The following is a 26,311-nucleotide window of genomic DNA, read 5'->3' as shown; positions in this document are numbered from 1 at the left end:
ACCAATGGCTGGAGTCAGGGCAAATCTCCAGTGCGGACAGAATACAAGGTAAAGCTAAATTACAGACAACAGCACATCTGAACCTTGTGCTATTGATTTCATTGAGGCATCTTACAGTACACTTGAAGCCATTTTGTTCTACAGCAGCTCTGGTTGCCCAGGAGTGCAACCCTCACTTGCTATGTTTAGGGTTTCTGACCTCCCATCCCATGATGAATTAACTCAGCTGGTAACAATCAACCTACATTGTAGGCTTAATCTGAAATGGACATTCCTTTGGGGGACCAAAGCTCTGCCATAGATACAAGCTATTGGCTTCCATGGGGCTGGAGTGTTACCGATTCCTTCACAGCACCCCAGGTCCTCCCCCAGCCACAGGATGAATACTCTGATTTAGCATAGCTACTTCTGCAGAGAAGGATTAATGGCTGCAGTGCAACGAGTGGAGGGACCCCTGGGATGGATATCCTCACCAAAGGGACATTGCACTAGAGAAAGGAATGAGTTCTACTGACTGTTTCTTCATGTCAATTAATAAAATGGAAATGAATCTCCAAAAGATAAACCATTCACACACTATCTATTCCCTGCTCACATATTCCCTGAATAGGAATTACTAACCTCCCATGACATCCAGACCATTGTTTCAGGCTGGAGATTGCAAATCAAGGCAAAATTCACTTTCTAATGGTCCACTTATCTGGGCCCTGGTCCTCTCTCACCCAGAATACGGTGACCTACTCATCTCCAGGGGCCCGAGGTCTGAACTCGTCCTCCTGCATCTCGAAGAGAGACCACAGTGCTGCTACATCTTCCTTTCCCTTTGCATACATAACATCACCCCCTACACTTTTCGAATCCCTCCGCTGATTCACTGTGTCTTGCCTCTTAATGCCCTCACCCATCTGATGTTGCACTCTTTCTTTCCTAATCTTAGCTTCATGGCTTCTGACATGCTGCTCTCTGTGTGCGGTACAGTTTCTCTGTCCTCATCTGCCCACCTATGGCTCTCAAATACCTCCCTAAAATCTACCTCTGCAACCAGTCCCTCCTGCCTCTTTCTCTTTATTAGTCCTCTCCATACACTCCCTGGATCTTTGTCCTAAATCTCGGTTTCACTGCCTTATTTGCATTGTAAGCTCTTTGGGACTGGGAAACGGTTTTACCTGTTTGCAAAAAAAGCATGTGGGCTTACGATGCATATTAACAAACAGCACCATAACATAATATCATGGGGCAGTTCACATCTGACCAACCAGTTCCGCCCTCTCCGGGCACCTCCCATTCGAAACCTTACCAAGAAGTACTGTATAAAAACCTAAGACAGAGAGAGACACTGATGTCAGTGGGAATCGCCTAAGTGGGTCTGAGGACAAAATTGGGCCCTTGGGAACAAATACTACCACGACTAACTCCTGTGCCGCCCCACTGATTTCCATAGGGAGGCACATCAGAGTAGATTATTGGTAATGTAATCAGATGAAAGTGCAAGAACACAAGGCAGGTTTTACTGAGAAATGCTGTGCTGTGTAGTGAGGGTGGGGGCTGTGGCATTATTCCAGAGAGTTCAGATTAACTAAAAGGTAGAGAAATTCTCCCTCACAAAGACATTACTGTTTTCATACTCTCAGTCTGCAGGGTATCTTTTCTTCTTCGCCCAAAACTTTTCTTTTTTAAATCTAAATTTGGAGCAATTTAGACAGTGACGTGCCTCAGGTGGGCACTTGACCCGTCAGAACTGCTACAGGCATTTTAAGGATAAAAAAACCCGACGATTTTCACATGAAATACAAGAGTTCTATCTTAGTTTCACCTTCCTGCAAATTACTATTTAACCGCTCTTTATCCAGGTCTTTACTGGATACCTGTGCAAATGACACATTTAAAATATCAGAGGAATAAACACATGATCCTTAAATACCAGTAAACAGAATTCTCTGTAATGAAGATCTGGTGCACTGAATTAGTCATGTTGATATCCCGGATTAGGGTCCGCATGTTAAGCCAGGCTCTGTCCATTGTAAGTATACAGCAGCGATAATACAAGAGACATATTTGCAAGCACATTCAATCTTCTTCAATGACGGCGTCACTAACACCAGAGTAGGTGATGTGCCGTATACACTAAAGAAGAACAAAGCTGCAGACACCTAGGGCAGGGGCTCTCAACCTGGGGGTTGGGACCCTTCAGGGAGTCACGAGGTTATTACATGGGGGGGGGGGTCACGAGCTGAAACCTCCACCCCAAACCCCACTTTGCCTCCAGCATTTATAACGGTGTTAAATATATTAAAAAGTGTTTTTAATTTATAAGGAGGGAGAGTTGCACTCAGAGGCTTGCTATGTGAAAGGGGTCACCAGTACAAAAATTTGAGAATCACTGACCTAGGGGAAACATCATGGTTGTCTCTGTACGGCATCCCATGACCAACTGGGACGTGTCAGTGACAGAGGGGATAGAACACAGATCCCAACCACTTGATTAAGGAAGGATCTCCTTTAGCTACTAGCAGTAGAGGGCCAGGTAAACCAACATGCATTCATTAGATGGGGAAGGAAAAATAAAGTCCCCAGCTACAGGACTCTCCACACCCCTTTCTTCAGGGCTCAAAACCAGACAAACCAACCCAAATTACTGGGTAACCAATGCCTGGGGCCTTTCCAGCTTCCACCGGCTGGCAGGGGAGAGGACAAACCCTTCTGTCTATTGCTTCCTTTGCAGCAGCCACCCTTTTCTTCGGCCGAGATCAGCCATGGGATAACCTTTGCGTGCTAGAGAGCCTTTACACCTTGCCATAGACCTCTGATGCACCGATGGGATGCAGCTAGATAGTAAACTGAAGGTAAGTAATCCATTGCTGTCTCTTGAGCCTGCTGGTATCCCACTACCTTTCATGTTATAGCACAAAGTACTCATTATTACCACAGGGGATAGTGGAGCCCACTGCTCAGCGTACATCTCTGACTTCTGAACACGGACTTTTCGCCAGTGGTCACAGAAATACCTGGGGTCCTTCATTTAATGCTGAACTACTGTACTGATCCACAGCTCTAAGGATGTTTCTTTCCTCACCCACAGTGGAATGGTCTCTTGGTTACAATATGCTGCCCTATGACATCAGATGAGGGTTTTCACAAGATCTATAGGGTAACACTTGTGTTTTTTTAACATCAGAACGGCTATTCTGGGTCAGATCAAAGGTCCATCTAGCCCAGTATCCTGTCTTCTGACAGCGGCCAATGCCAGATACCCCAGAGGGAAAGAAGAGAACAGGCAATCACCAAGTGATCCATCCCCTGCCACCCAATCCCAGCTTCTGGCAAACAGAGGCTAGGGACAACATCCCTGCCCATCTTGGCTAATAGCCATTGATGGACCTATCCTCCATGAATTTATCTAGTTGTTTTTTGAACTAACTCTCACAACAAAATTAATGCTACAGTAGTTCTATGGTGCTTATTATTATTTATTTGTAGTAATGGGTCCAATACACCATGGGTCCAAAATCCTGAAGTCTTTATTCAGCGTTTGCTGAGGCAAAATTCCCAATTTCTTCAGTGGGATTTTTGCCAAGTAAGAACTTCTGAATTTGGGCCTACAGTAATACTCTTGAAAGTTGTAGTTGGACCATTATTACTATCTATCATATGTATTTTTATTAGATTTTCTATAGGAATTCATTTGTGCATTTACGCTGAGCACCTTTATAGAAACTGCCTAACTGACTGATTTAGTTCTAAACAGAGGTGGCTCTGCTCATACTTGGGGTTTATGGATCTGGGCCCATCTCTAGTTCTAAACAGCCAAAGCTGCCACATGTAAAGTAACCTACAAACATAAGAGCTCCCTGAACCACTGGCAGTTGTAGCCGTTATCGGACCTAGCACAGTTCTAACATTGAACCTACAACATCAGACATCAAAGATACAGAACAAAGTCTGCCTTCTCTCCTCTTTCCCTATAATCCAAGTTTCACGAATGGCAGTGAGTGCACTGAAAAGACAACTTACGGGGAGGAGTTACATTTTTCTTGGGCATGGTGGAATGATTTTTTATTTTTGAGTGGGACGATGGATTTAATGCAATACTGAAATGGAAAGTCCATCGAACACAGCACATTATAATTTCACATATTAGTTATAAACATGAGTGACCCATTATAAAAGTAAGTGGAAAAATATCTTCCTCAGAGACAGAAAAGTTCTGTACAGCAGGAGCACTTCAACTGTTCTAATGGTTTGAAAAACTCTACCGATTCTCACAGAATCCCCCAGAATGGGGAAATCTCTCCAGAACCAGTACCGTCGTTCAAGCTGGTGGAATTTAAGAGCTCCCTAATTCTATATAGGTTCTTATACCCCACTCATTACTGTGGCAGCTGAGTGCCTCCCCTGGTCTGCTGGCAGGAGGGATGCTTGGTATTTGGAATATTATATACATTCATTGGCCCATCTGCTGCCAAAATATGCCGAGAATTTACCACCAAAGATGTGCCATTGAATATCTGGTATAGGGAGCCTTCAGTGGAGTTATATCAGGGATGAACTTGGTTACTGACAGAGTTAGTGCCATTAGACAGAGCAAATGGATAGCTCAGTGAAGTGGAAATGGGTATTTTTCCTCCAGGTGGCTGGTTCAAATCCAGCCAGGGTGGATAAGGACCAAAAGCTGTGACTGTTTAATGGCTCAGGTGTGACAAGCTGGTGGTCTTGATATAGTTTTCAATACAAAAGTGTCCAAATTAAGAAAAACAAACAACAAAAACAAATGACCAAGACAATTGGCACTAATTAATGCTCTTGTCAACAATCTGAACAGGAATGCACTGGTCATTCTAACTCAGGCCTGAGCCCTGTTAGGCCACTGCAGGAGAAGCTAACGTTTGTGTTGTACCTGATCTATGGATAACAAGAGGATTTCACTTTGCAGAGATGCCAATCCAGCACCTTCCATTTGTGCTCAATTAACACCCAGAGAAATCTTTAGGCCTGGTCTGAGCTACAGAGTTAGGTCAATGTAAGGCAGCTTATGCTGACCTAACTCTGTAAGCGTCTAAGCTAAAATGTAGCTCCCACTGATGTAACTTGCCCACTACACCAACTTAATAACTCCACCACCACCTTAGCAAGAGGCGTAGCGCGTAAGTTGATGTAGTTAGGTTGATGCAGTGTCAGTGTAGACACTGCATTGCTTACATCGACTGCTGCTGCCTTTCAGAAACCATCCCACGACGCCTTACACAGGTAAATCGGTGCAAACGCTCCTGGTGAGGATGTGCACCTCCGACACAAGGAGTGTAGTGTGGACGTATAAAACCAATTTAATTACTGCAGTGGCTGTATGGTGGTGTAACTTAGGTTGACTTAATTTTGTAGTGTAGACTGACTTGCCCTTAACTTACAAAAGATATAGGGCCTGATTTCCCCTCACACTGGGGATTTCTCTCTGTGTAACTCCACTGACTACAGTGGGGTTACTCCTAATTGACACTGGTGTGAACAAAAGAAGAATGACACCCAGATAAAAAAGCGCCTCAGTAAACGATTATTGTTATTTTTACATGCATCTTTGCGGAGCCTTATGAAAAGCAAAACAAGAACAGAAAGGCCCACTTTGTTGACTTCTAGGAAATATGTCATTTTAATTGTGTGCCATGGGGCCTGCTGGCAATCACACACTTACCTGACACAGAAGTACAAAACAACCGGTCCTGACTTTTTGGGGAAGTCATGTTCTAGCACTCTACGGTCCAGCTGAAGCCAGTTTAAATGTCCCCTGACAAGAGAAGAAAAGAGGTACTTACTTAGTTTATATTAGCAACAAGAGACTGCTTGCTACTCACTGTAATGAGGGCTGAGGTGTTAAAACACACACACAAGAACTATAATGCATGCTATTTGCCTTAGGCTATATTGTACGATATTTGAGAAACTCACATAAAATGTGCGGAGAAAAGAGGTGATATCATCTTGGCAACATTTCAGTCTAAATATTTAACACATAAAGTTCAATCTGTCAGGGTGAAAGCTGGTAGCACGGAACAAAAGCACAAATGACCAAAAAGATAAGAACTTCATCTTTTATTACAGTGCCCCTGGTGTGGCGTCATAATTAAAAGTCTGTCAGGATTTCCATTAAAAATCCTTGTTGCTAAGAGTCTGTACAATGCCAGTAATATTTCACTCATGGCTAAACCCAGCCGTACAAAGTCTCAGACATTTTATTTGCCACCCCATTCGCTTGGAATAGCCTCTGAATAATGCCTGCCAAGCTCTTCTTTTTCCTCCTTCAAAGAGCTCCTGAAAAACACAGCTGTTCCATGGAGCCTCCTAGCTCCAATTACCACATGCTGCTCGCTTGTGTCTGGATCATACCTGCCTCTATTGTTTTCACCTCTAATTCATCCATTTATGCCTTTATGTAACAAGCTTTCCTAGGCTGGAGTACTGTTCTTCGTCACGTTCTACACACTGTGAAGTGCCATGTACACGTACAGTGTTATAGAAAAATCATTATTTATATTACAAAAAGAACAGGAGTACTTGTGGCACCTTAGCAGATACCGACTAACACGGCTGCTACTCTGAAACCTATTTATATTACAGTACCACCAAATGAGAGCAAGGCCTCACTAAGTTAGGCACTGCACAAACACATAAGATGAAATGCTGGCCCCAATGAAGTCAATGAGCCCTGATTTCAACTATAGGAATATTGCTATTGATTTCAGTGGGGATAGGATTTCACTTGTGGTGAGAAAGCATCCCTGCCCTGAAGAACTTACAGTCTAAACACACAAGAAGAAAGAGAGATGCAGTGACTTGTTCAAGATCACACACCAAGTCATCAACAGAACTAGGAATAGAGCCCAGGTCTCTTGAGTCCCAGGCCACTGCACCACAGGGTCTCTTGGTGCTAATTATTCTTCACAAAACTATTTGCATTTTACAGATGGGAAAGGCAGACACAGAGGGCCAGATTTATAAAAGTATTTAGGCACCTAAAGATACAGATCAGCACCCAGTTGGATTTACAAGGCACCTAAGAAGGTTAGGCACTTACCTCCTAGTGAAGTCCACTGCACTATCCTTCCTCGGTATCAAATATAGAAAATCATTGCTGTAGACTATAGCAATGAAAGAGGATCCATGGAGGTCAATGATTTACCTCTTCAAAGTCCAGAAATGGGTAGGGTGATACAGCATAGCCAGAGGGCAGCAGGAGAGGGGGTTTTTTTTTGAAGCAAAAAAGGTGTTTTTATTTGCATAACATACTTACAAAGCAAAAACAACAGCATATGCAATGTGTAACACAGCAACCAATCACAATTGTTTCCTCTTTAGCTTCAGGGGAGGGAAGTGTTCAAGCTTGCCTGGGCCCAGGGTGGGGGGCTTCCTCGACTCTCGTGGTCTTCCACCCTTCCGAGTTACCTGGTGGCCCAGAGCGAGGGGGCTTCATCGACTCTCAAGGTCTGCCACCCCCTCGAGTTACCTGGTGCCACGCCCAGTGTCACCAACAATTCCCTCCTTTGAAAGCACCCAACAAGAGGGGCAGGCTATGGGGTGGACAATCGGGGGGGGGGCACGTGCACCCATGTGTGAAAGGACCCCATTAAGGTGGTGGTGTCCGCAGCAGCAATGGCTGGGGCTGGGGTCCCTTACTCTCTCCCCCAATCAAAGGGTCAAACAAAGGGAACCAGATGGGGACACCGAGCAGAGAACCTCGGACAGTGCCCACCGCTCCTCAAAAGCTTCAAGGGAGTCGGTGGACGCCGCCCAGAGGAACTCCGCCCGGATACGTGAATGGACTGAGGATCGGAAAACAGCTCCACAGTCACAGGAAACTCCATCGGCCAACCTCCTCTCTCTGGTTTTATAGATGGCCGTTTTAGCCAGGGCCAGGAAGAGGTTAACTAGGAGATCCTGCGACTTTGTGAGGCCACGGATGGGGAGTGCATAAATAAAAAGATGAGGGGAAAAATGCAACCAAAAACGTAATAGAAGATTTGTGAGGAGCAGGAACAGGGGCTGCAGCCTGGCGCACTCCAAATATATGTGCGCCAGGGTTTCCCTCACACCGCAAACGGGACAAGTATCTGGGATTAGGGTGAGCCGCGCCAAGTGCGTGCCCGTGCTCACAGCTCCGTGAAGGAGCCGCCAACTGATGTCCCCGATGGGCCTCAGAACCAAGGTGGAATATAGGCTGGCCCACCGAGGCTGCTCACCCTCCAAAGGTGGCAGAAGGTCTCGCCACTTTGTGTCGGGGCGGGACACAAGGGTGAGGGCGTGAAGGGTGTGGAGCACGAGCATGTATAGATGTTTCCTTGGCGTGGTTTGGAAGCATACCGGCTGCAGTTCATGAAGCCGGCTCGCAGTAAAGGGGTGAGGGGGTCGATTGGGACTACGGGGCAGGGGTCCAATTAAAAGGTTTGGTGGGCCTGGGGTAGAGGGTGGGCGGGGCGTGCCCTCGAGCAGGACCCGGTCGAGGTAAGCTCAAGCAGCGGGCGGCAAAGCGGCCTTCACCTCCTGAAGTACGCGCTGAGGGGTGCGAGGTCTGGAGAGCCCCACGCGCCGAGCGAGCGTCAGGGGATCCAGCCAGTCTTCCTGGTCATAGTCCAGGAGGTCTCCGACTCTCGTGACTTCTGCCAGGATCAAGCTCTGGCGCACCGAGCGGGACTCCGCCACCTGCACATGGAGCTGGGGGTTGTGTAGCAGGGGTCCGTGAGGAGATCTACCCCCTCGGTGGCCGCCATGGACCTGGTCATTAAAAACAGTTTCCAAGTCTGGAGGAGGTCCTGATAGAAGACCGGCAGCCCGGAGAGGTCTCGCGGAAGAACTCCTGGACGGAGATTAAAGAGCTGCCGGTCATATTGGAGCCCTCGGACACGGCGCAGGATGGCGTGCGCCAGTGTGCTCCATGCTGAACTGCCTGCACCATAGAGGAGCCTCTGCAGGGCCTGGAGGCGGAAGACGCGGACCTGAGTGTGCAGACACTTTAGGCCCTGTCCTCCTTCCTTCAGGGGTAGATGAAGAACCCCTACAGGGGCCCATTGCATTCCTGATCAAAAGAATCCCAGAATCGATGTCCGGAGGTTGGTCAGGAAACCCGGGGCCGGGACCAGGGTGTAGAGCCGGTACCAGAGCATGGACAGGACTAGTTGATTAAACACCAGCACTCTCCCTCGGAGGGAGAGACATCGGAGTAGTCCCGTCCATTTATCACCCCGCCCTCTAAATTTTCCCAGTTCTCCAGCGGAGAGGGATGCGTGGCAAAAGGTAAACGCCGAGGTAGAGCAGCGGACCCGCGCTCCACCGGATGGTCTGAAGCTCGGGTGGGAGGGAGCTTGCCTGCCGCCAGTCTCCTACCACCTAGCCAGAGCTCTTGACCCAGTTGACCCGGGCGGAGGAGGCTGCCGAATAGATGGCCTGGCAGGCCTCCACCCGCGCCAAGTCGCCCGGGTCTTGGACCACGAGGAGCACGTCATCGGTGTACGCCGACAGGACCAGCCGCAGCTCCGGCTCCCACAGCACCAACCCTGTCAACCTCCTGTGGAGGAGACAGAGGAAGTGCTCGATCGCCAGAGCGTACAGCTGGCCCGAGAGGGGGCACCCCTGCCGCACTCCTTGCCCGAAGCTGACCGGTTCGGTCAGGGTCCACTTGAGCTTAACCAGACACTCTGCGGAAGCGTACAGCACCCGAAGAAAACCCACAAACTGGGGTCTGAAGCCAAATTCCTGCAGAGTGCTCAGGAGGTACCCGTGGTCCACCCTATCGAATGCCTTCTACTGATCTAGGGACAGGAGGGTGAACAACAGGCCGTCTCTACACCCGAGTTCCAAAAGGTCCCAAACCAGAAATAGGTTATCAAAGATACTGCAGTCCGGGACAGTGTAGGTCTGGTCTGGGTGGATCACGTCCGCCAGCACAGACCCTAGCCGCAGCGAGATTGTTTTCGCTACGATTTTGTAGTCCGTTCTGAGGAGCGAGATAGGATGCAATTTCGTAAATCGCAGAGGACCCCCTTCTTCGGCAATAAGGCGAGCACAGCTCGCCTGCATGAAAGAGGGAGGACCCCACTCTGCAGAGACTTGGCCCAGACCATGACTAGGTCTGGGCCGAGGACGTCCCAAAACACGCAGTAGAATTCCACGGTCAGCCCGTCCATGCCTGGAGACTTATTAGTGGGCATACGACGGAGGGCTTCTGAGAACTTGGCCAGAGTGAGAGGCAACTCTAGCCGGTCTCGGTCTCTCGCGCTGACCGTAGGGAGCTCCTCCCAGAGAACTCTGCAAGCGCTAGGGTCGGTCGGATCCGCGGAGAAAAGACTTGTGTAGAAGGCTCGGGCCCTCCCGCACATCTGGTTTCTTGAGGGGGGTGCCGTCTTCTCCCAGGAGGCAGGTGACGTGTTTCTTGGCCCCTCTCATTTTCTCCAGGGCATAGAAGAAGCGGGAGCCGCGATCCATCTCCTGAAGGAGGCGGATGCGGGATCGAACAAAGACGCCCCGGGCCAGATGGTCCTCGAGGGCCCGGAGCTCCTCCTGCTTCTCCCGGCACGCATTGCAGAGGAGCGGGTCCTCGGGGCTGGCGGCCAGACGCCTCGCCAGCTCTAAGACCTCCTGTTCCAACTGCTCTATCGCCGCATTTCTCCATCAGCTGGTGCCCCGGGTGTAGTCGCGGCAGAAAAGCCGGGCGTGCACCTTCCCCAGGTCCCACCATCGTCGCGCCGAGGGAAAGGCACGCCACTGCCCTCGCCAGGCCAGCCAGAATTCCCAGAAGGACGTCACGAAGCCCTCATCCTCCAACAGGCTGTTGTTAAAATGCCAATAGCCCGGCCCCAGCCTCTCCACACAAAGGGAGGCTGTCGCGGTGGCTTGGTGATGGTCAGAAAATGGGGCCAGCTGAATGCTGGAGGAGTGGGCTCGTGAGAGATGGAAGTGTGATAAATAAATGCGGTCAACCGGGATTGGCACGACCAATGGGCCTCCACCCGGACAAAGGTGAACGTGGAAGTGTCATCCAGGTGGTGGTCATGCCAGATGTCCACTAGGGAGGGATGTTTGACTATCTCCCGAAGGGTGTTTGTGGCGGCTGGGCTCTGCTCAGTCCCCGAGTGGTCTCGCTCCTCGAGGGTGATATTAAAATCCCCTCCCAGGACCAGGCACTCGTGAGAATCTAAGGTGCCGAGGAAGGCGGATGCCTGTTGATAGAATTGCAGCCGCTCCGGGCCCAATGTTGGGGCATTGACGTTAACGAGGTTAATCACGAGCCCCTCCATACGGACCCAGAGATGCAGCAGGCCACCCGGCACGGCCTCGGCGACCCCTAGCACGGCCTCGGCGACCCCTAGCACCTCGGGTCGTAGGTCGGGGGAGAACAGGGTCGCCACTCCAGCCTGTCGAACCGTGGAATGGCTAAATCCCCCACTCCAGCCGCCAACTGTCTTCAGCGGTCGGATCCGTATGGGTCTCCTGCAGGAAAACCACAGAGTACCCTCCCTCCCGAAGGAAGGAGAGCACCTGGGACCTGCGGAGAGCCATCCTACAACCCTGGGTGTTCAACGTTGCGATGGTGAGAGGTGTCATGGGGAGGGCCGGGGGGAATCCTCACTGGCAGGGATGCTCGCATCCCCCAGCGCGCCACGCAACAATCCTCGATCCATCCCGTAGGTGAGTAATTGTTCACGGAAGACGCGGATCCGCCAGTAGGCCGCAGCACCCTGCTTCCCTGTCCCTTTACCTTCCCCCATGAGGGCCCTTGTGGCCCGGAGGATTTGAGAAAAGTCCCCCCATCGCTGGAGAGCAAGCTGTACCTTGTTGCGGGAGCCACGGACATCTTCTAAAAACTTCCGCAGCGCTCCTCGCAGCTCATGGAGGGATGGGGTTACGGTTTCCCAATTGTTCCCCGGTGGAGCCCTTGGTGCAGCCCCGTGGCCCACTAAAACGGGCAAGCAGGGTGCGGACCCCCGATGGGGTGCCTGATGGGCTGGAGCTTCTAGGCCCGCCTCAAACGCTGGGGCAATAGGGGGCAGTGGAGGGAAAATAGCAGCCCCTAATGGGTCGGGGCAGGAGAACACAAATGCCGCTCCCTGGGGGTCATCAGTTGGAAAAGGGAAGGAGACAGCCCTGGGGGCGGCAATAACATTGCATGAGGTAAACTGGATAGGGGTAGGGGAAGGAGCAGGGGCAAAGGTGAGGTTCTGGGTTTCGGGAGGCAAGCAGCTGGATGGTGGCACCTCCCGATCCGGCTAGAGGGTTAAGGGGGTGGGGAGGGACCTCTCAGTGATACCGGGCGTGGGATCTATGGTGGATTTAGCGGCCACAGCATCAGGAGGTGGATTATCTTCTGTAGGGCCCCCGCCCGGGAAGGAAATTGATTGCTCCGCACCAACGGGGGGTGCCCCTGGCGACTTGTGTCCCGGCCGCGTGGTGCTGGCTGTCACCTGAGCAGGCTCGGTGGTCGTCAGCAGGGTGCCATCAGCAGCCGGGTTGATGGAGGAGTCCAGGGGCTCCTCGGAGGTGGGAGCAGAAGCAGCAGTTAGGGGGAGGGAGCATGGGGAAAAGAGGGGTGTAGTGAGGTCGCCCAGATCCAGGTTTGCTGGCAAAAAGTCGTCCTTCCCCTGGGCGACCGGGTCAGATCTAGGGCCTCGATCTCCTCGAACATGGAGGAGAGGACACTTTCCGCCACCCCGAGGTTCTCCCCGCTGGCACCCACCACGACGGTTGCCTCAAGGTTCACGGGGGCATTGGGTAGTGTCAGGACAGAAGGGGCTTCCTCGAGGGTCTCGGCGGGGATGGTCTCCCTTGGAGGGGAGACACTACCTTCCGGTGCTGCCATGTCTTTCCCGGCTGACACCAGTGGATGGGACGCACTCATTGGCAAAGCGGAAGGCTCGGCATTGGTGCCCCCCTTCCTGGTCTTCTGGGGGGCCTCCGCTTCGGGTGGATGAGGCAGAGCTCGAGCCTTCTGCTTGCCTCGCTTCCCCTGGACTAGGGTCCAGCCCTCCATGGCATCATCTGGGGGCTCGTTAGCAGGGGTCATGTCAGGGGGTAGAGGCGATGGCTCAGGGACTTGGGGGGGGGGAACGGTGGGGCAGCATAAGGGAGGGAGGATTCTCCCTGGGGCAGGCTCTCTCCCATGCCTGGTGGTATCTCTGCCACACCCTCCTCCATAGGCCCTGCCAGATTATCAGCAGCGAGGGCAGGGCTCTCCCGCTCGTCTGGGCATTGTAGGGGAGGTGCCCCTTGGGTCTGAGTGGGAGTAGTGGTGGTCCGAAGAGGAGGTGGGGCGGGTTCGGGTACCGGGAGGCCAGGGGCGTCGGCAATGACGGGGCTGATGTCCTGCCAGGTCTCGGGGATCCCAGGTGCCCCTCCTTGCCGGGCTAAGGGGCAGTCCCTCCGGACATTCCCCGACGCCCAGCAGAGGTAGCACCGGGCTTCCCCCGTGGAGAAGTACACCCGGTAACGGGCCCTCTGATGGGAGACTAGGAAGGACCCCTCGAGCGCCTCTCTGTCATGCGCTGCTGACGGCAGTAGAAGCTGCACTTGCCGGCGGAAGGAAAAGATGTGACGGAGGGTGGGGTCCTTGCAGCCCAGCGGGAGAGGGATGAAAACAGAAACAGGTTTCCCCAGGGTGGAAAGGGTGGGTAACAGGGCAGCATTGGGGAGAAAAGGAAGGACAGAGGTCAGGACCAGGAGGACGCCCAGGTCCTCCAGCGGCTCTAGGGGGACAAACACCCCCCCACCGCCAGGCCCCTCTCCACCGCTTCCTGGGCAGCAGCCTCCGATGCTAAGAAGAAGATGACCTTCCCATATATTTTGGAGGCCGCCACAATGGCCAAGGGCCCCACCACCCTCACCAATGCCCGCACGTAGGTCTCCACGTGGGGCGAGGTGGGCACCAGGAGGCATCGGACACCATGCTTCCTTGTCATGGTGGGAAAGGGGCCCCGGCCGCTATTGATGGTGGCAGAGCCGGTGGGCGGGAGAGATGACGAGGTGGCAGGCGGGGGGGCCGCCGCCGCCCGGGCATACATCCTGGGGGCTGAGGGAGGGACACCCGCAGAGCTGGTGGAGGAGGCAGCGGGGAAGGACGCCATGGTCGGTGGTGGGGCCGCAGCAGTGGGGGTGGCCTCTGCCATGGAGGGCCTGGTGGTTTTAGCGGGGCTCTTGCCCTGGCCTTTCCCGCCGGCTGGGGGGCTCCCCTAGAGTCTGGGGAGGCGATGGGGCATGGCAGCGGCGGAGGTCACCCCGGTGCCCTCCATTGCCGATGCCCCAGCGGGGGTGGTGGCAGGTGGTTAACAGGAGTTGGGGTCAGGTAAAAAGGGACAAGCTGTGGGGTGGATAATTCGGGGGGGGGGGCACATGAACTACCGTATGCTTGTACAGAGAGTCCTGTTTGGTTGGCTGGTGCTTCTGGCCCACACGGTGGAATCAGGGCGAGCAGCTGAGTCCAGAGGCAGATGTTAAACAGCCAGCTAAGACGGTGGAGGGGGGCAGTGGTGAAGATCGTAGTGTGGGGGTTGGGAGGACACAGATGGATCGGGGGGCAGCTCCGTGCCACACCCCCTGTGTCCCTACAAACACAATCAAGACACAGTCAAGGCCTCCCCGCACACGAGAGCACAGTTCGAAAGTTACTCAGTCTTAAGGCCCCCTCCATGGCGATTTGTAGATTCCCCGGGCGGTGTTCCTCTGGTAGACGGCTTTTTCCCTTTCTTTTCCGGGCTTTCTTTGCAGCTGTAGCATTCCAGGGATGCCGGAACAGATGATAAGAGTCTCTCTTGGCCAGATACAGGTCCACAAACAAACAGCAAGTGGCTGGGTCCAGGGGCTGGGTCTCTCCACTCCTCCCCTCCGGGGAGCAGGCCAGCAGGCCCCCCCTCTCTCAGGGGGCCTCAGCTGGAGCGGCAGCAGCGTCCAAGGGCAGGCGGGGGGAGGGGGGTACCACAGCCAGCCGGCAGCCAACCAGCACCCAAGCAACAGCAGAAAAACAAAAAAAAAGGAGGGGGGGAGGAGAAGGAGGGAGAGCATCTGGCCTGGTCATGGGGGAAGCCGAAAGCAGGGGCAAAAAGCAAGGAAAGCCCAGGTCAGAGGGCAGCAGCAGAGTGCCAGAAGGGAGCCTTCTTCCCTGTAGAGGGAAGAAAGTTTGCTATAGATTAATTAAAGCACCTGAAGCCAAGTAGAGCACCTGAAGCCAGTCACCTGATAAAACCCCCCTGCTTCAATCAGACAAGGGAAGGAGTTGAGGCAGAGTAGACTGGTGTTGGAGCAGTTTGGAGAAGTGCTGTGGTGGGTGAAGAAGACCAAAACCCTAGGTAAAGGGACACCTGGTTTGAGCAGAGGGAGGGCAGAAAGCCCCGCAAGCTGATGGGCAGGAGAGGGTAGTAGTCCAGGAGAAGGAACTGCTAGTTTAAGCAGTTTACTGCTATCCCTAGGGCCCCTGGGCTGGGGCCCAGAGTAGAGGGCAGGCCTGGGTCCCTCCCTCTCCACTCCCCTCCTCTAGGACACTAGTGGGGCAGTTAATACCCCAGTTCAGGGGCAAGAAACTGCCCTGAACCCTCCCCAAGAAGAGAAAGTGTGAGACCCATCAAAGTAGTGCCGGCAATTTGCCACAGTAGTTACAATCCATGAGGAACTAAGGCAATTATAATCTTTTTGTGCCAATTTCCTTAGAGTTCTACCATTGCTCTCTCTGCCTGTCTCAACTAGGGACAGTCTCCAAATTCTGTGAGGTTCACCTTTCTGAACCTTCCCTCTCAAAATATTTTGGTTTGACCTACAAACCCAGTTTGAGTACCCAAAGCTTTCTCCTTGTGATTTCAGCCTGTGTGGTTTTTTTTTTTCAAAGTTTGTTCATTGTTTTTTTTTCCAGCTAATGGAAGCTTGTGAGGGGTGCTAGGGATTGAAACACTCACCCAGCCCCTGCCTAGCACAAGTGGGTGCCCTATATACAGTGTAAACACTATGGCCAAGATTTTCAAAAGTGACTAGTAATTGTGTGTGCCCAGTTTAAGAGCCCTTAAAGAGGTCTGATTTTCAGATGGTGGGGGGTCAGCACCTTCTGAAAAATCAGGCCCCTTTAAGGTGTCTCAAGTTAAGTACTGAAAGCCTGAGGCACCCAAAATCATGAGTCACTTCTAAACATTTTGGACCTTTTTTTATGCACATTTCTCCCCCCTGCCCCAATTCTCTGTTCCTTTTATCTATAGTATCCTTAAGTGGAACATGAACCCAGTGATGCTAAAACTTAGACTGGACTTTAGAAGCCACATTATATGAGGAGGTTGAAATGGGACAAGCGTATCCATTACTACTTAAACAACTGTTAAAAAGCAAGCATTCAATAAACTAGGGCCCATGTACAAAACACTGTCAAAAGCAAGGAAGAGCAACCCTAAGGCCACCACTCTGTCCGCAGCCTCTCCTTTTGCCTCTGTGTTACTAGGTTGGTCATAGTAGCTGATGGCATTACACACCAGGAGCCAATCTCCCATTGAAGTCAATATGTTGATGAAGGACTTGCTGTGTAAGTCCTATGGGTTTATTCAAGGGGAAGATCCAAGTTTGCCTTACATGTGCAATGATCCCCAACCACAGTCAAAAATACTGAGGGCCGAGAACAGCCATACACTTTAGGTGGTTGCTTCTTTTGGAAAGAATCATTCTATCTGCATTTTAGCCTAAGGAACTCGGTTAATCGGTGCAAAAGAATATATGTATATAATATTGCCTGTGTCTTGCTTCCTATATTGCACAAGTAGCAAAGAGGTGGCAAGAAGAAGAGGCAGGAAAGCCAGCCACAAAGCTAATGCATTGAGCTATTTTTAACATGCTTATTTCCCTTGTACCTGAGTGCAAAGAAAACTCTGTTGCTCCTTTCACAAGGGAAATGATATCCACAGTTACTACTTAAAATGTTTAGCAAGGACTGCCTTATAGCAGATCACCACTTACCCTCTGCCTTTTCAAGCACACACATGCACCCTCTGACAAGTATAAAACAGCTGCCAGAATCTGCTGCCAGCTACCAAGGGGCCAGATTCTGATATGCCACACAGCACTTTACTGCGCAAGTGGTCTCATTGTCGTACTCCTGGAGAAAGATGCTATTCAACACAATTAAGGGCATCAGAATCTGGCCTAGATATCTAGTAGTCTTGATGTTTTTTAGGTACCCACTAGGAAGCTTGCACAAAGAACCCCCTAATATGCTCCAGCATGAAGACACATGACAGCTTTTGTGTTTATTATCTGCATTGGTTTTTGCACTTAAGAATTTACATCAGTGGAATCACCAGTAATAGTCCAAACTGCACAGGCTCTACCCTGTCACAGAGGGGCTTGTATATTATTATTTAGTTGATCCTTTCTGAAACCTAGGTCATTTTTTGTTGTCTATGGAAGCTGTCAGGGTTCCTTCCCCACTCTGAACTCTAGGGTACAGATGTGGGGACCTGCATGAAAGACTCCTTGAACTTATTCTTACCAGCTTAGGTTAAAAACTTCCCCAAGGTACAAACTTTGCCTTGTCCTTGAACAATATGCTGCTACCACCAAGCGTTTTAAACAAACAACAGGGAAAGAGACCACTTGGAGACATCTCCCAAAATGTCCCCCCAAGCCCTATACCCCCTTTCCTGGGGAAGGCTTGATAATAATCCTCACCAATTTGTACAGGTGAACCTCCAAACCCTTGGATCTTAAGAACAATGAAAAATCCATCAGGTTCTTAAAAGAAGAATTTTAATTAAAGAAAAGGTAAAAGAATCACCTCTGTAAAATCAGGATGGAAAATACTTTACAGGGTATTCAGATTCAAAACACAGAGGATCCCCCCTCTGGGCAAAACCTTAAAGTTACAGAAAACAGGAATAAACCTCCCTCTTAACACAGGGAAAATTCACATAAAACAAAAGATAAACTAATCCGCCTTGCCTGGTTTACCTATACTGGTTGCAATATTGGAGACTTGGATTAGGATGGGTTGGAGAAGATGGATTTCTGTCTGGCCTCTCTCAGGCCCAAGAGAGAACAACCAGGTAAACAAAGAGCACAAACAAAAGCCTTTCCCCCCCTCCCAAGATTTGAAAGTATCTTGTTCCCTTATTGGTCCTTTGGCTCAAGTGCCAGCCAAGTTAGCTGAGTGTCTTAACCCTTTACAGGTAACAGTATGTTGTCTCTGGCCAGGACGGATTTTATAGCACTGTATACAGAAAGGTGGTTACCCTTCCCTTTATATTTATGACAGAAGCACTGGAGTTAAATTGTTGCTCCAACAACAAATAGAGGTGCTGGAGTTAAATTGCTGTGTCAATAACAAATATGTAATTGCATTTAGCAAACAGAAATGGAGCACATTTATTTTATGGACTGAGTATAGATTTTGGCATGTGGGCTGGGCACTTGCAATTGCATAGAGTAGTTTCCATTTTCTCCCATCAGGGTTTTCCATGGAAAGCAGCATGTCAATGAACACTTTGCCTCAAGGTGGATTCAGTTATACTGGCTAGTGTCCAGTTTTATAGCAAGTGGATCTACATCTATTAGTGTGCATAAAGCACTTTGAGATCTGTGGATTAATAGCTTGACCTACCTCCCTTTCAAGTCAAACTTCCATTCATTCCAGCGGGGCAGGATTAAGGCCTGACTGCACTATAGAAATCCTACAGATTATTATTATTATTGTTATTACAATTGCCATCAACTACTACAGCAGAACCCTATTAAATTAAGTCCCTGATTTCCCAGAGTTAGGGCTATATCCTTGTCTTTGATGGAAAACTCTTGGGAAGGAAAAGGAGGGTCTAGGAAACTGCACGGGATTCATGGTGCAGATTCAGCACAACAGTGGAGTCCGTAACATAGAAACTGCCATAATGACTCAGACTAGTAGCCCATTTCAGAAAGGCTGCATGGTCTATTGGCTGGGCCACTGAATGAGGTATCAAGACATCTGGGGCCTCTTCCAGGCTCAGCTGCTGATTCCCTACGTGACCTTCAGCAAGTCACTTTCTCTCTGTGCCTGTGTTTCCCCTCCCATCTTTGATCTGTCTCCTCTAATTAGACTTCAAGCTCTTTGAGGCAGGGACAGTTTGTACTGTGTTTGTACAGTGCCTGGCACAGCCTCCAACACTACTGAAATACAAATAATAATCCTAGCGCTGACAGGGGTCGGTACCAGATGCTTCAGAGGAAATTTCTTCTTCATCCAGGCCAGTTGTTCTCAACCTATTCATCACTGTGGGCTGTATATGTGGCCCACAATGTGCTACGTGGGCTGCAGGTTGAGAACCACAGTGCCCCCCGCTAAACTACCCCACAAACCCCTATGCCCAGCGTCCCCCACCCGGAGACCTCTCCACAGAGTGGGGCCAGGAAGCTGGGACCCGGACCCCGCCGAGCACGGGGACGGGCAGCCAGGACCTGGACCCTGCTGAGCATGGGGCTGAGCATGGTGGGCTGGAGCCGGTTCGCACCGGTTTGCTAGAACCGGTTGTTAAATTTAGAAGCCCTTTTAGAACCGGTTGTTCCGCGCGGGACAACTTGTTCTAAAAGGGCTTCTAAATTTAACCGGCCAAAAGTGGCACCTTAGGCGCCGACTCCATGGGTGCTCCAGCCCTGGAGCACCCAAGGGGAAAATTTAGTGGGTGCCGAGCACCCACAGGCAGCTCCCTGCCCCACCCCCGGCCTCAGCTCATCTCCGCTCCACCTCCGCCTCCTCCCCTGAATGCACCGCCCCGCTCTGCTTCTCCGCCGCGCCCCCTCACTCCCCCCCACCCCGGCTTCCCACGATTCAGCTGCTCACGCGGGAAGCCAGGGCGGGCTGAGAAGCAGGTGGCGGCTTTGCACTCCTGCCCAGGGAGTGGAGGTAAGCTGGGGCGGGGGGGGAGCGAGGAGGGCTGCCCGCGCCGCAGCAGGTAACCCGGGGGGCGCGCAAGGGAACCGCTCCCCTCCCAGCTCACCTCCGCCACCCTTGGCCTGAGCGGGAAGCTGCCACCTGCTTCTCAGCCCTCCCCGGCTTCCTGCCGAACAGCTGATTCGCGGGAAGCCGGGGGGAGGTAGGAGGCGTGGAGAAGCAGAGCGGGGTGGTGCGTTCAGGGGCGGAGGTAGAGCGGAGATGAGGTGAGCTGGGGCTGGACATGGGGCGGGGAGCTGCCTGTGGGTGCTCTGCACCCACCAAATTTTCCCCGTGGGTGCTCCAGCCCCGGAGCACCCAGGGAGTTGGCGCCTAAGGCGCCACTTTTGATGTGATCAGTGTGGGGAGCAGCTGCTCCCCCTGTTCTCCCCCAGCTACGCTTCCCCGCCCCTAGGAGCCAGAGGGACCTGCCGGATGCTTCCCGGGAGCTGCCCCAGGTAAGCACTGCCAGGCTCCCCACCTCGCCCCCTGGCAGGTCCTTCTGGCTCATAGGGATGGGGTGGGCACCCACTACGGTGGCCCACGAGACCCTCCTGCCCAGTTCTGGGGGCAGTCAAGGGACAGGGGATAGGGGTGGATGGGGCAGGGATCCTGGGGTGGGGTCATCAAGGAACTTGGGGGGTTGGATGGGACACGAGTCCCAGGGGGCGGGGGTGAGCAAGGACCCCCTCGTGGGGTGAGGAGGGAACTGGTTGTTAAGATTTCGGCAGCTCATCACTGCTCCCCTTGCTCAGCTGGACCTACTCTGGTAAGAGGTTAGGGGCCTGCTTCAAAACCCAATGACTTCAGTGGGCTTGGGATCAGGCCCTGCAATAGGAAATAGGGAACAGCATGCCGTGGGGAATAACCTGCGGTTTTGTAGGGGCTGAACAACCCCTGATGCAGAACAGGCAGCTTGGCAGACCTGCACCCAGCTCTAAGGCTTGACTGTTCCTCGAGAGAAGTTGAATTTTGGTCATTGCAAAGATGATTTTACTTTAATGAATTTTGGAAATGTTGATGTTAAAGGAAAGAGGGTTAGTGGAGAGTCACAATCTCAGGAATTCAAAAAAATGCCATTTCCCCCCACGTCCAGTGCCTTCAGCACAAGACTATCCTTCCTATCCAATCAGCCAAATCATAACTCCACTGGCTTTATATCAGGGTTGGTATTTGGCCCCAGGTGTCTGACCTGCCATAAAGATGCCATCGTTTTGACCTTGCTGATCTTCAGCTAATGGTTAATACTGTAAAGCATTTCTATGACCGTTAAAATACAAGGCGTACGTCTTTCTCCCATAATAGCCTGACAATCTAATTTCAAAGTCATGCTGAATGCGGTAATGACCCTATATTATCAGAAGAAACTATTAAGTCACGAGCACAAAGGTTGTTCCTATTGATTTTCTTCTCAGGTTGTCATAATATTCCCAGTCCAAATCATTTCTAAATAACTTACTCTCGTAGAGCTTTATACTCTTAAATTAAAGAATTGCTGTAATACTTCATTGCTTTTTTCCCTTTCTAAAACTGCAGCTAAGCCAACCTCAGAGGATATTTATGAACCAGAACCTATTTTGCCTCAGCCACCATAAGCATGGTGCACTTCATGCAAGGAAGTGAACTCCTAGATTCAGAGAAATTATATGTCAGGGAGGAAAACCAGGGACAGCTCCTGGAATCGATGTTGCAGAAATGTTCAGAATTAAATGATTCCTGGTTGTATTACAGTAGCTGAACAGGAGCCCCGACCAATACCAGGGCCCCGTTGTGCTAGGTGTTGCCCCAACGTGTAGCGAGAGACTGTCTCTTCCCCTAAGCGTTTACAATCTAAACAGACAGAGGGTGGGTGAAGGGATCTAAAAAAATTATCCCCATTTTACAGCTGGAGGAACTGAAGCACAGGGAGATTAAGTGACTTGCCCACAGTCACTCACAGGAAGCCTGTGGCAGAGCAAGGAATGAAACCCAAATCTCCCAAGTCTCAGCCCAGTGCCTTAATGACATGACTACCTTTTTGGGTGTGTTTGGCCAAATAAAATCATTATTACATTTCACTGGCTGTGTGACTGATCGGCAAAAGTCTACTAATATTGAGGGGGAAAACAATGCATACACTAGTTAAAAAGAAAAGTAATTATTTCCCCAGTAGGCAAGAAGCCTTGCTGAAATGGGTTAGCACTCACTGAGGGGCAGTGACGGTCTGCAGACCAGGCTTTGGCTAAGCTAGGATTTAAGGGTGTATCACTAGATTGTGTTAGCTCGCTTGATCTAGGAAAGCCCCCAGGCCTTAACTCGGTCAGTGTAGCACCTGTTACAGTACATCTTGCTTTATCTTGACTAGCTTTTTAGAAGGTGTTAGTACCATTGAGCTAGCAACCAGGATCTAGCATCCCACCTTGAAATCCTAGTCTAGACAGTGATCATCCAGACAGCATCGTTTCCATCTCAGATGCTCTCCAAAGCTCTGAGCGCTTTGCTTGACAACATTTGTCAGTCTCTTGCACTTTCCCCTTCTGTAACCTAGACCTTTACTCCCACTGGACTTTTTTAAAGTCTAGTTTTCCCAGGTGAGTCTGAGATGTCTGCCTGTATATCTAGTTGATACACCACCTCCTCTTTAGTATTTGCCCATGCTCCCAGGGGAATCCCACCCCCACATCACAGTGGGTGTAGACAGTGACCCCACTTTCCCCAGTTAGTACCTATGAGACTGGTTAAACATTTTCAATCCCTGTCTGTCTTGCCATGTGTTTTCCCTTTTTAAATAGTGCCTCTACCTTTATCCTGAGAATAACGGCATCAGCTGGTCCTCTCTGACTCTATTTCCCCCTGGGGCAATTCACATGGAGTGGCTCACCAGCTCTGGTAAAGGGATTGATTCCCACTCAGAACAACACACGGAGCAAACAGTAAGGGAACACCATCTCCTGCTTCTCTTCTTTTAAGCACAAACTCTGTCAACCTGCCCAAGGCTGAAAAGATCTTCACCAGCTGTGAAATCAGTGCCTGAGTGGGGCAGGATTCTGGACCTACAAACAGGTGATCCTTATTCAGGCTCCAATCCAGCATGTGTATAACTTTGAGCATGAGTATCCCATTGCTACTCACTCACATGACTGAAGCTACACCTGTGAATTAGGGCTTTGCTGGATCACGGCTCCTTTACAGACTACAGACCTGTACTCCATAGAGTCTCCATAAGCCACTTGGGCATGGGAACAGGATAACAACGGTAGATCTGTAGTGTACAACACCCCCTTAATATAGCTCCCTGCTGCATGTGCATTATTATCTTTCCACAGGACCCCTACCTCATTTCATACACCATCTATTCTGCTTGCCATTCATCCAGGAAAGTGAAATTGGATTGGCTAGTTGCATTTACTAGTGATAGCAGCATTCCCAACCCCAAATGCTCAAAAACCATGAGACTGACTTAAAAATCACAACATTTTAAAAATAATACCTATGGGATCCTTTTTATTAATTATTATTTGTACTCTGACAAAACTTAGGGGGCCCAATCATAGACCAGAGTCCTGCAGTGCTAGGTGCTGTGCAAACATAGAACAAAAGGATAGACCCTGCCCTGAGGACCTTACAATCTAAGTATAAGACAAGAACCAACAGGTGGCTACCAAACAGAGAGGGAGCACACTAAGACAGTACTAGTCAGCATGCTAAAGAGTGGCCACAGCACACTAGCAGTCTACCCACTGAGTATTTATTTGCCTTCTTGCTTTTGAGCTGCTAGAGCTCATGTTTTCAAGCTTTTTTCTAAAACCGTAAGGGCCAGAGATGTCCTTTTTTAAAATGAAAGCTGCAGTTCTGATATCATCACATTCCTCCAGGAGCTTGAGCTTCATGAAAAGCACCAAGAGAGGACAACACTGTGATCTTCAACTTTGTTTTCTGATTCTCTGGCACGTTCACAGGTGTGTTTGTATTTGGGTTTCATCATAGCTCAGGGAGTTCAAATCTCCAAAGCCCTGTTTTCACTGTAATTCTTTACTTTAATCACTCATGAAAACATCTCTATTTAATATTAAAGTTTGCAACCCCTTCATTTCCTCCTCCACCTACTCCCCCTTTCTTTTTTAACAAACATTGATGTGGGCCCTAAAATGACTGGGACAGTGTGATTTAAAAGGATTTTTTCTCTGTCCCTCAAATCATTTATCATTACTGTTGAACCTGCCTGACTGCATAATCCTGTTAACATGTTAATTATACAGTTCCGTTGTACTGATAAAGATTGTGAAGAAGCAACTGGATTTTAAATCCAAGACTGCTTAAACTGACCTTTTGCCAATGCCAAATGACAAGAGCTCATTTAACATTTGACTAGGATGGGATCGTTAATGTCTTCATGCATCGCAGACAATGATTGATTCACAATAAATGACATTATCCCCCCGGCCCGGTGCAGTACGAGGCTTATGTACCTCTTAAGGCCCATGTAAGTCCCTAGCCCTATAGGCTTTGTGCTAAGGGCTTACGTGGTAAATAGACCTTCATGCTGCCCCTTGTGTATGGTGTGGAGAGACGACATTTAACTTTCTCATGATTTAAGAGTTGCTTCCCGGCATTTCTATTGTGGCACTTACGTTTCATCCGTGAAGGCAATTCCAAAGTATTCTTTCTCCTTCAGGTTGAAATGAGACGCCACCAGGTCAAGCAGCTCCTTGGCCAAAAGCTTTGGCTGGAAGGAAGGAAAGAAAGTGATCCATGAGGTTAGGTTTGATATACTCCCTTGATGCTCCCTAGCACAAGCAATGAAATCTCTTATACCCTCACACAGGGACTCGCTAAGGGACAGTCCTGTAGAGGGGCTGGAATGGAATGCAAGTGTCACCCATTGGTGAGTGTGTCACGGGTCTTCCTCTGTGTCTGATCCACGTAGAATAGGAATCTGGTCTAGGGATAGCTAGGGAGCGCTGGCTCTTTAGCTGTAGCCATTCATGCTTTTAGCTCTGGAAGCTCCTGCTTCAATCCCCAGTGTGTCTACCAAGATGGCAGACATGACACAAGATCCTCATATCTGGAGCCAGTAATGAAAATCCTTCTTCAAAGGGTTCTATGAGGTAATTTACCTCCCAAAAGATTCTGAGCACCCTCAACTTCTGCTGACCTCATGAAGTGAATGAGAGTCAGTGGGAGTTGTGAGTGGCCAGCACTCACCACACCATGCCTCTGTAGTACTGGAAGTCAAAATCAAGTAGTCATTTAAAGAAAAAATAATTATTGTTTGTGTTGCAGTAGCAACTAGAGGCCCCAAGCAGGGATCAGAGTCTCATTGCACTAAGCAACGTACACATGCATAACAAAAATCTCCCAAAGAGATGACAAGTTAAGTATATGAGAAGGCGACACAATGAACAAATGCAGTGTTGCAATGACGGGTCTGAAGACTAACATCCTCTGTTTACTTGAAAGTGGGCCCCTTTTGCAAACCTTTGAGTAACTCTGTCTGAGTGTCAGTAGCAAAACCTTAAATCAGGTGACTCACATCCAGTTTTCAGTGGGCACTGCTCTGCTAACAACCTCTGCTCATGATTCTACACTGGAGCTAGCAAAGCTTAGGAACTCTTTGTAGACATTTACAGAATCAGTAAGGGTGGATAGGATCTCTTGCTGGGTCTTTGACTATATCCAGCAGCATTGTAGGGATGCTGTATCTATCACTGCTGCCAAACTATCCCGTTATATAGGTGTGAAGTTTAAACCAGAATATCGATTCCATAGCCTCCCTATGGGATTGTTCCACCCCATTATTTAAGCGAAGTCTTCTAATTGCAGCAGCTCTTTTAAGCAAGATTTTCTCCTTGTGGACTAATGAAAATAGTTGGTCCCTGTCTTCTTTAAACCTTCTCTTCATTTATTTGTAGACAGATAACATGCCTTCAATTGGTTGTCTTTACTTCAGACTCACCATGCCCAGCTTTCTTATCTTAGTTTCCAGAGCTTTTTTATTGAGTAACCTTTAAAAGCACTTTTCTGACAATCTGATTTATTTGGGCTTAAGCTTTCGTGGGTAAAAAAACACTTCATCTGAAGAAGTAGTTTTTTACCCATGAAAGCGTATGCTCAAATAAATCTGTTAGTCTTTAAGGTGCCACCAGACTCCTTGTTGTTTTTGTGGATACAGATTAACTTGGCTACCTCTCTTATTTCTGACACTGTCACATTATCTAGGCTTATGACATTAATAAAAAATGTAGCATCAGGAGATCGGATGTGTGGGACCAAATGAAAAGCACATCAGTTGTGATGACAGAACAAAACGGTTGCCTGTTAGGTCCTCTCATTGTTTGTAGGTGAGATTGTCATGGGATTTAGGGTCTTGGGAGAAAAGAGCAGAAACAAAGGCATGTTTGCAAACTATCTTTCACAGGAGCATCAAATCCAGATTTA

The 26,311-nt window shown here is 49.9% G+C and overlaps 1 protein-coding gene across 8 annotated transcripts in view; it reads right to left on the bottom strand.

Annotated features, from left to right (window-relative positions):
• Positions 1–26,311, bottom strand: part of FRMD4A (FERM domain containing 4A) — a 411,923-nt gene that overhangs the window by 115,318 nt on the left and 270,294 nt on the right. For all 8 annotated transcript variants that reach the window (XM_084630503.1, XM_084630504.1, XM_084630502.1 and 5 more), the window contains exons 3-4: positions 24,505–24,599; positions 5,684–5,776 (exon numbers count right to left, since the gene is read on the bottom strand). In XM_084630503.1, the coding sequence (XP_084486629.1) occupies positions 5,684–5,776; positions 24,505–24,599 (188 nt within the window). The remainder of the gene's footprint in view (positions 1–5,683; positions 5,777–24,504; positions 24,600–26,311) is intronic.

Source organism: Lepidochelys olivacea (genome assembly GCF_965140295.1).
Source record: "Lepidochelys olivacea isolate rLepOli2 genome assembly, chromosome: 1".
Taxonomy (NCBI): Eukaryota; Metazoa; Chordata; order Testudines; family Cheloniidae; genus Lepidochelys; species Lepidochelys olivacea.
Note: the sequence above shows the minus strand (reverse complement) of the source record. Positions and strands in the feature narration are given on the sequence as shown.